This window comes from Octodon degus, unplaced genomic scaffold (assembly GCF_000260255.1).
Source record: "Octodon degus isolate 3935 unplaced genomic scaffold, OctDeg1.0 scaffold00037, whole genome shotgun sequence".
Lineage (NCBI taxonomy): Eukaryota > Metazoa > Chordata > Mammalia > Rodentia > Octodontidae > Octodon > Octodon degus.
The window spans coordinates 13,350,128-13,364,820 of NW_004524613.1; the positions used below are offsets into that span (position 1 = coordinate 13,350,128).

The 14,693-nt window shown below is 41.3% G+C and overlaps 1 protein-coding gene across 1 annotated transcript in view; it reads right to left on the reverse strand.

Annotated features, from left to right (window-relative positions):
* Nucleotides 1–14,693, reverse strand: part of Ptprt (protein tyrosine phosphatase, receptor type T) — an 868,923-nt gene that overhangs the window by 121,830 nt on the left and 732,400 nt on the right. The window contains exon 16 of the mRNA XM_023714963.1: nucleotides 1,628–1,776. Within this exon, the coding sequence (XP_023570731.1) occupies nucleotides 1,628–1,776 (149 nt within the window). The remainder of the gene's footprint in view (nucleotides 1–1,627; nucleotides 1,777–14,693) is intronic.

Here is a 14,693-nt window from a genome sequence, read left to right on the forward strand (position 1 = left end):
AGTGGACCACAGATTTTTTTTTTCTGCTCTCCAAGAAAAGTAAGTTAAAGAAATGAAAGTTGCATTTCTTGGGTAAGATATTAAGTCTACTGTGGCTTTGCTGAAGAGTTGCCCTAGTTCTTCGGAAACACATGCTGACTTTTCTGGAGGTAGAATGTCAAATGTCTGCAACTTAATTTCTAAATGGTTCATAAAATTGTGTATACAGTGAGAGAAAGAGGAAAAGTGTAAATGTTGCAAAATGTTAACAACTGGTGAATATAGGTAACGGATATGTAAGTATTCATTTTGCTTTTTCTCAACATTTTTAGAGGTTTGAACTAATCTCTCTTCACACAGATAGTTCATGTACATTTGAAAATAGCCTCTCTTGAATGCTGTATTCTTAGTCAGGAGGCCTGGAGGAGTTATCTGAATAACTACAAAATCCTCAGTCCCAGGCCTTTCCCTACCTCCAAGGAGACCTGGACTCTGTAGATAAGGGTGAGGCCCAGATCTATATATTTTGAAAACTTCCCAAATGGGTTCTGCGTTGCACGTGAGATTTAGGAATCATAGGCCTGAGTTATTTTTAGATCCTGGAACCACCAGGAATGAGCTGTGTGACTCCAGGAAGTTAAGCCAGATCCACTCAGCTCTGGAAGCATTATCTATGAAACAGGAGGGCTAATGCTAAATGTCTCACAGAATTATGGAAAGAGCAGCATGAAAGACAGTGTCTGCCAGTGTAGAAGGTGGCAAATAAATGCTTCCTGTCTTCCTTCATCTCCGCGGAGATCCATGTCATCCTAGATGGACCATACTAGAGCAGTTTTCATAAGATGCCATTTGTGCCATTTGCAAGTTACATAATGTATGAAGGAAATTGGTGTGTGAGCATATTCTTTTAGATTTTCTGAATTCCCCAGTTTGGAAGCTGGAAAAGTTCTCTTGAGTCTGATTACTAAGTTAGCCTTATAGATTACCAGTCTCCGAGTTCTCCTTTGAATGAAGTCTTAAACCCCTATATTAGCTTAGGATCCTACACAAGACAGGAGGGATTCCAAGACAGATAACACTGACCAAATGTCATTTGGAATGTTGGCTGTGGCTTGTAACTGGCCCACGATTCAAAGGTATGGTTTTCAATCTGTTCATATAATTCATCAGCCACAAGACTTTGGAAAGGTAATTCCCCTAAGCCTCAGTTTCCTAAGCACTCTAAATGGAGATAATAATAATTCATGACTCACCTAGCTCCCATGATATATGTGGAACACTTTCGCACAGGTGAGTCATAGATTATTATTATCTCCATTTTGAGTGCAGCTTATTTTTCTCCTTAAGAGCATATTCCTTCTCCTTTTAATAAACATTGTTTAACTCTATTATTAGTCTTAACCTGTTTCTCTTTGATCCAAATACAGATAGAATGACTTGCTCCCATTTCCTCTGCTTAAACACCCCTTTTCACCTTTGGATTGGTTGCCCCAAGGCTCAGCCAGGGAGAACCTGCATGCTGGACCATCCGTGGAAGCACCCCAACCCCTTACCTTCCAGCACCTGACCACTGTGAGGCTTCCACAGCAGAGGTATCAAGGCCAAGCTGGACCAACGCTATCTCTTCCCCTTAGTTGACTCAACTTACTAAATCCATTAACATCCTGGGAGCTAGAGGAGAAGCCTTCATCGTTGCGGCTGGAGCTGAGCTTGGTGGTGGGTTTGTCAGCCGAGGCCACAGGTCCCATCTCCCTTTGGGCTCCGCTCTGTGTCTCTTTCTGCTTCTTGGCCAGCTTCCTTTGGGACATGTGCAAGGGAAAAAATCACAGTCAGATGGTGCCGGTTGCATTCAATTATTGAAAGGATAGATTACATTCCTTCCAACTCCTCATCCTCAATCCCCATACTTTATTAATTCTCTGGAAATAGTTAATGCAACCCCTCCAAGGTCAGGGGAGAGTAAATCCAAATTTTCTTGAAACCATTAATGTGGTCCTTGCAGTAGGAAGTGTGTGACTCACAGTACCTCATTCTCAACAGCAGGGATGTTCTATACTTGAGATTAAGAAAGAAAATTGATGAGATGTTACCATATTTTCCCAGCTCTCCTTTCAAAGGAAGGAAGCATTCAGGTTAGTCCTTCTGTTCTCATGTCTCTTAATACAACTGATAATAGAGTCTTGTCTTTATCAGAGACTAAGAAAATGATATAACTTATCAAATGTTGGAATACTGAAGTAGGGGCTGGTGCTTAGTAGTGAGTAATGGTAGAAGTTGGTCACATAGCTCAGAAGAGAAAAGCTAAGCTGAACTTAATGTATAGATATTTCCATGAGAATAATACATTCTCAGACCCAGAAGTTCACTTATAACAGCAGTGCTAGTGTCCCACTAGTTCTCAGACTTTGACATAGATTTGAATCAGTTGAAGAGTTAAAAAACATCATCCACATGACCAGGATTATGGAAGTAGGACAGGCAATTATGACACCAACCAGTGAGGTTTAAATGATCAGCTTTGTCATCAGACAGATGTGGATTCATGCCCTACCTCTGTTGTCTACCAGCTGCGTGATCTAGTGAAAGGTCATCTTTTTTTTAATGTATTTGGTACAGGGTCTCAATAAACAGCTCAGACTTGTAGTGTTCTTCCTATTTTCAGCCTCCTCAGCACTGGGGTTACAGGTGTGCACCACCATGCCCAGTCTCAAAGTCATTAATTTCTTTGGGTCCTCAACTCTTTTTGCATACACTCTGGCAAATAATAGAACCAACATCACAGGTTTGTGAGGATTAAGGATAATATGTGAAATCCAGGGTACAGATCCTGGCAAATAATAAACACTCAATACATGTCAGTTGCTATTCTTGTCATTATATCATTGCCAAGTGATCCAACTGCCTTCTAGTATCTGAATTCCTTCTTTAACAGCCCTAGAGTCTTGTCTCTTTCTGAATTATATTAAGGTATAGAGACTTTGATTGCTGTTAAGTGAAGGAAAAGGTTAAAGAGTTCTTCATTTATGGATTTGAAAACTACTTCCCTTAAATTTTAACTCATAGGTCCTAGATATTTTATTCAAGATATAATAATAATTTAATGAATATTTCTTGCCTATAACATGTATTCAAATATTTCTAAAAAGCAAATGTGAGTCCTCTGGGTTTTCTCATCATATATCCATCTAAATATACTCATTATGTTCCTATCACATGGAAATACAGGTTAAATATTACATATCTTGAGGATTGTTCCATTCTTCACAGTTTCTGGTTTCGAATTCAATCTTGGCTATTTCTAGCTGAATGTAGAAAGGATAGATGTCCCAGGGAGGACATCAAAGCAATTGAGGGAATAATTTTCCTAATTTGAACTTATCTAATCATAAGGTAGGCCATTCAAGAGGTAATAAACTTGTTGCCAGAGGAGTTATTTAAAAAGGATAAAGCTAAACATAGAAGTATTTTAGAGTTTGTCTATGACCAACTCTAGTTTGACAATACTGTCTTTAAAACATGAGTCCTCTGACTGAGGTATAGACCGTACAGAAAGACAAATGGTACACATACATGAAGATGATTTCAGTCCTATTACAAAAGGAGTATTTAAAAAGACTGTCGATAAGGAGGGTATGGTGGTGTACTCCTGTAATCTTAGCACTCTGGGAGGCTGAGGCAGGAGGAATATGAGTTTAAGCCCAGTCTGGGCAACATAGTTGAATCTTGTCTGAACAAAAATATTTTGAAAGGCTGAGGGATGAGATAAGGGGAAAGGCTTCTGTACAGCATCATACCTACCATACACACATACATAATGCATACATACATACATAACACATGCATAACACATACATACACACATAAGTAAATACACACACATACACAGAAAAGAAAAAGACTCTTGGCCAAGGAGTGAAGAGCACAGGGAAGCCCAAGGTATGATACAGTGATGGAGGAGCTGTTTACCACCTATGAATCCAGAAAGACACGCAGAAAGTGGTAATGAGAAACACAGGTCAGCATTATAAAAGAAAGGCTACCCAGACAGAAGCAGTGACTTTCTCCTATGTGGTCCAGGTACAACCAGTCCCAGATGAGTTCATGGAAAGGGTACCAGAGACCAAAGTACCCTGATGATACCCTCCCCTGTCCCTCTGTCCCTGGAGCAGCTCTCATTTGCTGTTCTCAGTTAAAATCTAGATGTGGCAAAGGACTCCATTGGTGGACTTCTTAGACCACACGCAGTAAAAACAAGAAACAGTAGAGACAGAGAGTGCCAGCTTGGACCCAGGAGTCCAGAGAACGAAAAGGCAAACTTTTGCATCCTTTATTTGAGAATAATTTGCAGGTAAATGCATCCTAAAGTGGAATTTTTTTTTTTTCTGAAAAACTGGCCTGGGGAAAGAAGGAAACTCAAAAGTAGGAACATATGTTTTGATGACAATGTTTTGGGGACTGGAATACTGTTTTACTAGTGAAACTATTCCAGAAAGATAGAAGAACAAGAAGTGAAACACTGGATCAGCAAAGCCCTTTCTCACTGTCAATAGACCATCCACAGGCAGGTAGAATGCCAGTGAAAGAAAAATGAGGAGGTTTGCTGCTGATGACATTTAAAATTTTATTCTTCATTTATTATCAAAAAGGAGTATGTTTAAAAATGTATATGTGACCTTCTTAATTGTAAATGTGAAAAGATATACAGCAGATTCTTTGCCTCTATCCTAGATCACATTGTCCCAGCAGAAAATAAAAGGAAATTTGAGAAGAGAATTAGCTTTAAAATTATAGATGCGTATCTATCAGGATCTTTGATATTTCTTTAGGGGAAGAACTTCTAAGCAATCTCCTACTGTTCTGAGTAAAAGAACATGGACAAAGTTGTCTTGGGCACAAATTGCTGGTTTTCAAAGGAACACTAAAAAAAAAAGCTCTCTGCTTCTATGACAAATTGTCATCTATAGACATGTTTGGGTAGGTTGGAATAGCTGCATTAGAAAAGTGAGAAATGGGGCCTCTCCAAAACATAGTTAAAAATTAGAAAGCTAAGTTGTAAATATCAAATATATGACATCTATATTAGTCAGTTTTGTGTTACCACAATGAAACACCTAAGCAATTAACTCATGAGGAGAAAATATGACCCCCAGATTAAGTTGAACCTCTAGAAAGGAAGGCACATCATGTGACCCATGTGGCAGAACAAACCCCTCAATGCAAGAGCTAATAAAACACAACTGGGTGGGTCAAAGTCCCCAGATTCTCTTGGAGGATCCAGTAGGTCTCATTTCTTAAAGGTTCATATCATTTCCCAGAGCTACCATTCTGGGGACCAAGCCTTTTAACACATGGAACTTTGGGGGTCACTCACCTAAACCATACAGCATCCTTAGTATGTAACCCATGACTGACACAGACTATATGTTCATGTTGATGATGATATTATATAAGTGTTTTGCTAGGTGGTAAACACAGCTAGAAGGTAGAACAGGAGCAGATGAAGAAGGAAATAAAACACAGAACACAGTTGGTGATCTATATTCTTCCAGAATTCAAAATTTAAGTATCAAAAATGACCTCAGGATTCCGGGAAAATAGATATTTATTTTTTAAAAAGTTTAACTTACTACGCCTTTTATTTTTTTTCGGGAGAGAGGAATATCTAAGCTTGTCAGTAGGTCATATAATGCCTCAAACTATGGTCTAAGCTTCAGCTCAGCCTTCTCTTTCTCACATACCTCCTTTTAGGAAACCTCAACTATCTTCTCCCATTCTATCCCCCAATCCTCAGTGTTCTTTATTCCTTAATATGTCCCTATTCTTCCTCACTAGCTGCCTCCTCCTTCAAGGTTCAACATCATTCAAATGTCACATCTCCTTTAAGACTGCCCAGTGCTGCTCTAACAGAATTATCATTTCTCTTCCTGGCTGACTTGCCCATTGAACAAATATTTATTGAGCAGTGTGGTATCACCCTCTGATAGATGTAAGAAGACCACAGCTTCTTGGCCTTCATGGTCAAGAAGGCCATCAAGAGACTAACAACAAAGCAGACATTAAAGAGGTAAAAGCAGAAATTAAAATCAAAAAGATGACAAATGCCAAGAAGAGTATTTGGTGTTAAAAGAGGAGAATACCTAGCTCGAACACTGACAGGAGACCACTGAAAGTTGAGGTATCCTGTCTGCTAAGCACTTATTCTTTCACTTTGCAGTGACTCAGTTCTCTCACCCACTAGAGCAAAGACCTCTTGGAAGGGAGGTTTCAATTCTTTGCTTAGTGTTTGGCACACACTCAATAAATCTGTTGCACAAATTGATAAATATAAATCCTGTGCCCCTAGGTGTAGAAGATTGTCATCCTACTTTAACTACAAATTATAACCACTTTAAAAGTAGATAAGTACAAGAAAAGAAGGAAAAACCTACATAAAATCAGTTTATGACCTGGGATATCTGTACCTAAGAATACTATTAATTAACTCAACAATTTCCTTCTTTGAATGTTTGCAGAATTAACGTCAATTCACAGAAATCAGAAACTCCACAACCCTTAAGTCCCACAGAATATTAATAGCTATTGAATACTGAAAAAAACTTTTAAAATAGTTACATAACTTATGGGGTGGGCATAGAATTTGTGAAATCCTCAGAGCCTTCTCGAGGTTCAACTACTTTCGACTTTCTGAACTTGGAATTATTTCTCTAGTTGTTCAGAAATTCTTGCCATCTGGGTCATACAATTTCACCACCAGGGGGTACCAAAAGCTGGTAAAAAGAGAGCTTGCTTAAGCCCACATTTCTCTGCAGGGACATTTCCAGAGCTGAAGGCTGTTTTAAGACATAACAGTCTGAAGTCTAGTGCTTCTGACAGGTGGGCACGGCGTAACATAGTCACAGCTCTTGGCACCCTTCCGCCCAGTGGATCGCTCTTGGGTCTATTTGACCTTTGCTTGTTAGCTGAGCAAGGGGCAGGCAGCAGGAGACATGACCATGATGGACCCTGAGTCCTGTGATTTATTCTGAGCATCACTGTTTACAAGGGGCAGTGGCAGGTAGAATGTCTCAAGAGAGGAGCAGGGAGAGTTATGAGGGGCGCTGGAGTCATGTTACAACAGGAGGCATGGCTGAAACATCCAGGAAAATTCTGAACAGAAAAGAAACACTAAGGAATCTCCTCTGCACATATGTGAGAGCTGGGGCTATGCGGGCCCTGGGGGATGAATTTAGGAGCAGGTTGGCTTGACACAAGGATGAGATTTCCAGCAAAGTAGGACCACTTAGTTTTCTTTGGGTGCCTAAGACTAGTATAGCCATTTTCATTTTTATTTTTCTTTTGCAAATTTCTATTGACGTTTTAAGGCCCAACTCAAATGTCCTCTGCTCATTGAAGTCTTTACTTCTTCCGCACAGTGATTTCCTGGACAAATGGTCAATATGCCCCTAGTTTCTACCAGTAGTAGATAGAGAACTGATGTGCAAAGGCAGACATGATTCCTGCCCTTTGGGAAGTATTGGGCTCCCCATCGTGGGAACAGTTCACATAGCCTGAGATACCACTTGGAAAAAGGGTAATGGGGGATTCCAGTGCTAAAATCCTGTAAAACTCCTGACTCTGTTCTGGGGTGGGAAAAGGAGTAACTTGGAAGGCGTCTTTTCAGTTCCAGTTGGGGTTCCTTGGAGCGAACATCTGGACTGAGTTCCTGGGAAACTAGAAAAACTTGGAATCTAGAACCAGAAAGATGTCACATCCCAGTTGGGGCATAGAAAACACACATCTGTAGCCCCATTCATATTAAAAGCAAGCATTGTATACCTTACAGTCAAGATGCTCTGTGCTGACAGGATTGGATCTCTAGCTACAATCACATGCCATAATGTGAAGGGAACTCCATTATCTTCTCATTTTACAGAAAAGGAAACTGAGGTCTGGACCAGAAAATGCTTAGCCAAGGCACACAACACATGAGTGGGAGCCATAGGACCCAGTCTTTGCTTTCAGCCTGCCAGCTCAGGACACCTGTTCCAACATTCTTCTCACCTCTTATCCAGGGATGAATTTAGAAATGCACGGTCTGTCCATGATGCACATGACGCTAGTCTCTTAGAATTGCAGCAAAATCTCATTAACCCAAACCCTACTGACTCAGTATTATTGTCACTGAGGCAGAGGTTGGGCTATGTCACATCAGAGTCAAGAGTGTGAATAAGGACACGGATGTGTGCTGTGCTGGATTTAAAGGATACCACACTACTTTCCCTTCTATCAGGAAGCAGGATGACATAGAAGTTAACATCCTGGCTTGAGTGCCAGACAGCTTGTCATCCAAACCTGTCTCTGTGTCAGACTAGCTGTGTAGGCTTTTGCAAGTTACTCATGCTCCTGGGTGCCAGTTTCCTCTTCTATAGGGAACTCAGGTTATGGTTGTACTTCCCTACCACAAGGTGATGAGGGTTAAAAGGTATTACAGTATAAAATCACTATGTCCTAGGTCTGCACATAGTAAGCACTCAATGAATGCTTGATATGATAATCTTTTAGATATAACACAGAGCTATGGGAACACTATGACCTTATTATTTATTAAATATGAATCCTTTAAGTTAGATGCCTTGAGGATTGGCTTCCTTCAAAAGCCTCTGCTGATGCACTAATGGAACCATGCTTCTCCAGCTTGTATGCATAACCATGTGGGGTGAGATTCTAACTTAATTGGCCTGGGGTGAACCTGGGAATCTGGACTATTTGAAGCTCTCCAGGAGACTATAATGTACCAGCAAGTTTGAACACTCTCAATGTGGAACAGCAGTTCTCTAGCTGTGGTTCTTGGACCAGCAACATCAGCTTTACCTGGTAACATCTTAGCACGGAGACTTCAGGGGTCCCAGCCATCCTCACTGAACTGGACACTCTAGGTGGTTCGTTATCCCTGCAGCCCACTCCAGTGAATGCCCATGTTACAGAAGCATAGATGTGGATGGACCCACTACTCAGGTGGACTGAATTAGTGAAGAATCCTTATCAAATTTCATTAGTGCTACTAGAAGAGCAGAAGGGTAAGAGGCATGGATGCTAGTTCATCTCCAAATGTCTCAGAGTTGGTGTCAAGGACCACAGGAAGAACCAAGGCTCTTTATATGACTGTGCCACTTTCTGCCAACACACTGCAAAAGTTAGGTCAAAGTCCTAAACCTGACACCTATGAAGACAACCTTATTTGGAAATAGGGTCTTTTCACGTTAGCTTATCAAGGTTGGCACAAACCCAGTCTGGCTATGTTCATACAAGCAGAGAAAGATTTAGACAGAGCTACATGAGGATAAAGCCACATGCCCGCAAAAACGAACATTGGAATAACACAATTGTCAGCCCAAAGCAGCCAGGATTGGTGGCAACCGCCAGATGCTAGGAAGCTGTAAAGGATTCTACTTAGTTTCAGAGGAAACATAACCCTCCCTTCCAGACCTTATTTTGAACTTCTAGTCTCTAGATGTGAAAGAATAAATCTTACCTGTTTTAAGCCACCTGACCTGTGGTACTCTGTTACAGCAGCCCAAGGAAACCAACACAATTATAATAAAATGATCAGTCACAAATTTATTGCATTTATTTAAAAATATATGGTACATACTTTATTTTAGGCATGATTCAAGGCTTTCACATACATGGTGTGCTAATTTTTTTTAAACTGAAATAACTAGGAGGTCAGCAGCAGCACCATCAACATTTATAACGATTTACCAACAGTGAGGCAGAGAGAGAGAATGATTTCTGAAGAGACCCTCAGGCTTTCAGAGGAGGAACTGGGATTCAAACCCAGGAAGTGAGGCTTCTTAAATGTCCTCTAAGATTCCGTGTTATATCAGGCTCAGCTAAAGACTCAGAACATACCTTACTCTTGTCCCCTAGCTTCTTCAGCTGACTCCTTTTCTCCCCTGGCAAACACATACTTTTAGACACACACACACACACACACACACACACACACACACACACACAGCCCTACAAGTAGAAAGTTCACATTCCCACCCATTGTGTATCCAGTTCGGATGTTCACTGCCTCTGCTGATACTAAATCTGGGGAACAGTTGTGCTTCCTTCTCCTCCTCCTTCTCTCTAGTTTGGGGTTTCTCTGTGCACCCCTATAATGGCAACATTAACAGAAGTAACAACAAAAGCAGGTCAACAACTTCTGACATTGCCAGTCATGTGGAAGACCCAATACTGTTATGGGCTACCGGACTATTTTGGAATATTTTGCTGAGTTCACACACCTATAATATTTAAATGAAGGAACTAATCAAAAAAAGGGGATACAGATGAATGACCATTTTGTATCTGTGTATTCAAAATGGTTAAGATAGATATGCAGCTACATTCTCGTAATTGAATGAATAGAGAGACTTGTTCTAATAGTGTTTGTACATAGGATATCTTGTCTGCGTCTTGTACAACAAATAACCACTAGGAAGACAGTATGCAATGTGTTAATTTTTGAAACTGTCCTACTAATTTGATTTGAAACACTCATTGCTATTTGTTTCTCAATAAAATTATGGGGAAAAAAAGCAGAAAATCTCCTCATAATTTGAAAGCCAGCTTCTGGGAGCCTGAGGCAGAGCCTGGTGGGAAAAGCACGGTCACGTGATCTAGACAGTCTGGGTGAAAACCCAATCTCCTCCATTCGTCAAATGTGTGCTCTTGGGCAGTTTCTCATTCTGTATGCTTCAGTTCCCTCATCTGTCAAATAGAGACGACTATAGGGGGTTCTCTTAATGCTGTGACAGACATTGACTTACATACTAAAGTACCTACACCTGGACCTGCCAACTATGAAGAGAACTCTATATGTGTTTGTTAAAGAATAGAGAATGAGAAAGGAATGAGTACTTTATAGAAAATGAGACAGAATCGAAGGTTCTGACATGGCAGTTGCCCTGAATGTTTTCAGACCACTAAGCTCCTCATGGCCAACTTCTTTTGCTAGAGACTTTCTTTCTCGGTGCCGTGGAAATACTGTTGACCATGGCCCCAGATTAAGTTGGTCCTAAGCAACTGTGTAGCATGACCAAGTTTCCATCTTTCTAAGAGAATGAGGCTCAGTGCACTCACCTAGAGAACAGAGTTGATATGGCCTCGCCCACGAGTTACTGTGCTGCTTAGAAATAATGCACCATGATTCTCTAGCATGGTCTTTGGCATACAAAGGTACTCAACAGATGCTAGTTACTGCTGCCCCTTTCCTCACTCCAGCAATCCGTATGACTTCTTCAACTTTTATTAGTAAATGTTTGTAGTTCTTGGCTCTATTTTTTCTTGCATTTTTTTCTTGATCATTTCCTTGACGGAAGGATTCCAGGGAACCAAGGTAGCTGCAGTACTTGTCTCTGTGGTAACACCTACTTCTTCCATCAGTGCCTTGGTCACGTGGCTATGAGCTGAACAAGAGACCTGCACAGCACAAACGGGCTTACAACCATGTGCCATTAATCCAAGGTTCCCATTTTCTTGGTACCTTCTCTAAGGAAATAATAATTAAAAAGGAAATATGCATATATTATGTGAGTGATGCTGGAAGCACACAGGTTTATTTTTCCAGACTGTTCATTCTTGACCTTGCTGACCAGTTTGGACCAGATAATTTATCATTGTATCTTGGTGGGGGGTGAACTGTACAGGGCAGAAAGGTTAGTAGTGTCCTCAGTCTCTACTGTCTAGATGCTAGGAGCCCCTCCTTCTCTCTACCATGGCAAAAAAGATTTCTAGAGTTGGGTGTGGTATGCATATAATTTCAGGAAGATGAGGCAGGAAGTTTGCAAGTTGGAAGAGAGGCTGGGAAACTCATTGAGACCCCCTCCCCCAAGTAGAAATATTTTAAAAAGGCTGGGGATACAGTTAATGTAGTTCAGAGCCCTTGCCTAGCATGTTTGAGGCCTTGGGTTCAATCCCTGGTGTCACAAGAAAACTTTCTATCTATCTATCTGTCTGTCTGTCTGTCTGTCTGTCTGTCTGTCTGTCTGTCTGTTTGTCTGTCTATTTGGAACAGTTTAAAATTTGAAGCTCCCCATGGTCTAAGTGCCTACCTGACAAGCACAAGGCACAAGGACCTGGGTTTGATTCCTCAGTACCATGTGCTATGCTGGACCCAGATTTTGCCAGCCACTGAAACCAGGCATGGTGGTGCATACCTGTAATCCCAGCACTGGGGAGGCTGAGACAGGAGGATAACTATGAGTTTGAGCTGTGTACCAAGACCCTGTACTGAATAAAAAAAAATTTAAAATAACTAAAATTTTGAGCTCTTATTATATTCTTGGTATCTTTACAAAGCTTTAATCCTCAGAATACCACTGCAAGGCAGTGCTTGTTTCTTTTTTAATAGATGAGAAACTTGAGGCCTGGAAGGGTTAATTCTTTTTTTTTTTTTGCAGAACCGGGGATTGAACTCAGACCCTTGCACTTGCCAGGCAAATGCTTATTCTACTGAGCCATCTCCCTGGCCCTGGAAGGGTTAATTCTAAACAGGTAAAGGAACAGGTGGGATTTGAGCACAGATCTTCAGCCTGCAGAGCCTGCTTTCTCCCTCACCCTCCTCTGGTGCTTTGCTTTAATAGCGAATGATCAGTTATAGCCTTGTAAATGTCTAATAATAAGGCACCAACTCAGTAAATTATACTGCATGCCCTGGATGGAATATTATGCAACTATTAAAATGATGGAGTGTCATTAAAAATGAAAACGATGTAACAACATGGAAAATGCTAACTGGATTACATTAAGTTTAAAAAACTAGAAAATAAAACTGTGTCTACATTGTGATTACAACTATGAAGAAGTATATTTGTGTGTGGATGGCTGATTTGTTAGATTGAAGACATTAAGGGTAATTTTCTTTTCTTCTTTGCTATCCATTATTGCTACCAGGGTGTCTTTGGGATTCTTATTTCAAAGTAGTAGCAGGGTAATAATGAAACTGAAGACGTTAGGTTCGCCGTAGATCTGCTTGAATTAGTGGAATTGAAGCTTCTCTAAGCTCTCCGAAAACTGGCCTCTAAGCCCTCCAAGCAAGGAGGTTTAAGCACCTTCCTTTGCCCCCCAGAGAATGCTATTGTGTGCGTATTTCTGAAGCTCAGACCCTCTTATTCCACTGGGCAGCTTCCCCCAAGCCCAGCAAGCTGGAAGCACAGAATAAAATGGCTCTTAAGGCATTGGCGTAGATCACTCTGGAGCCAGGGCTATTGGGAACATGTGGTTGGTCTTAGAGTAGCAGACGTGTCTGTCTGTCAAAGGTACCAAGCAGCGCACTGGTCTCATGAATTATGCATCAAGAGTGGCCTGGCACCCTGGACCGGCGTGCAGGAGAAGTCTTTCGAAAGGAACATCTGATGAACTGATTGGAATGTCAAAATGTCATTAAGGATAAATTAATGGATGTGTTACTTTGGCTGTAAGAAGCAGCGCCAGCAAGACACCAGGCAGCCGGCGGGCTGTTTTCCAGTCCAAGACAGACGGCGTTTGCAATGGAGATTCATGGTCTTTATGTGTTGTGAGGTGCTTTGCAGAGAGAAGAATAAACAGAAATGCTCCAGCACTTAAGCTCCATAAAATCACAAGCATGAGATAAATTAATTAGTGTACACTAGGAAGGCGGCTGGTCTGTCTGCACTCCTGGGGAAAGCTAGAATGGATGGCGCTGAGGTTAGAGACGACGGGTCCCAATACCAGCCTCCTAAAGAAAGCAATTGAATTTAATGTGCAATCATAAACTGTAGCTGATGGAAAGATAAGTCTGGTCTGCATTTGTTTCTTCAGAAATACTATTTCTGTCTATTGCTTCAAGTTTTCTGTGCCTTTGGGTCAAGTGTGTGAGCAAACTGGGTGGATATGGGAACTGGTTCTGCTAAGGCAAGGGAGGGTGGGCTGTAGTACCCTAACAGAGCGGCCACCCTGGGGATGCCTGGGCTCTACTGTGCCATCCTTGATAGGGAGGGGGTGGTCTATTTTTCTAGGATGGGAGGTTCACGCCTTCAGAACTTTAGTAGAACAGTTCACCTGTTCTATTGTTCGGTCAGCATTAAGTTTCCCTAGCAACTTCCTCCTTGTAGGTATTATAATGAAAGCAAAAGTGAGACTAGCTAATGTTTGGAGAGCATTTGCTAGATGTCAGATAGCCAGAAACAGGCTCTAGCCAAAGTACAAGGTGGTATCTTATATTATTTCCACTTTATAGTATGGGGCCATGAAGTTCAGAGAGAGGGAGAGACATCTCAAGAATATGTCACTAGCATATGGCAGGGACAAAATCCATACCCAGGTTTGCTGAGCCAGAGCTTGACATCTTTTTTTTTTTGTATTTCATACAGGGTCTACAAGGTCTCACTATACAGATCAGACTTGTACTGATTCTCTTGTTTTCAGCTTCTCAAGTACTGGGATTACAGGCGCGTACCACCACAGCTAGTCTCAGTCGCTGTCTCAGTTTATCCTGGGATGGGGCCAGTGTGGCACGCTGGGGATCAAATCCTGGTCCCTGCGCCTTCCTAAGCAGGTGCTTTAGTCTGCTGAGCTATCTGGTTGGCCCTCAGAGCTTGACATCTTAAACTTCACTCCATTTTAAGTCCTGGGAACAACTCATTGAGAGGAGCCTAGTTTTTACAGAAATGTGGAATATGAGAAAGAAAAGAAAGAGAAATGGAACCTATCTTGGATATATA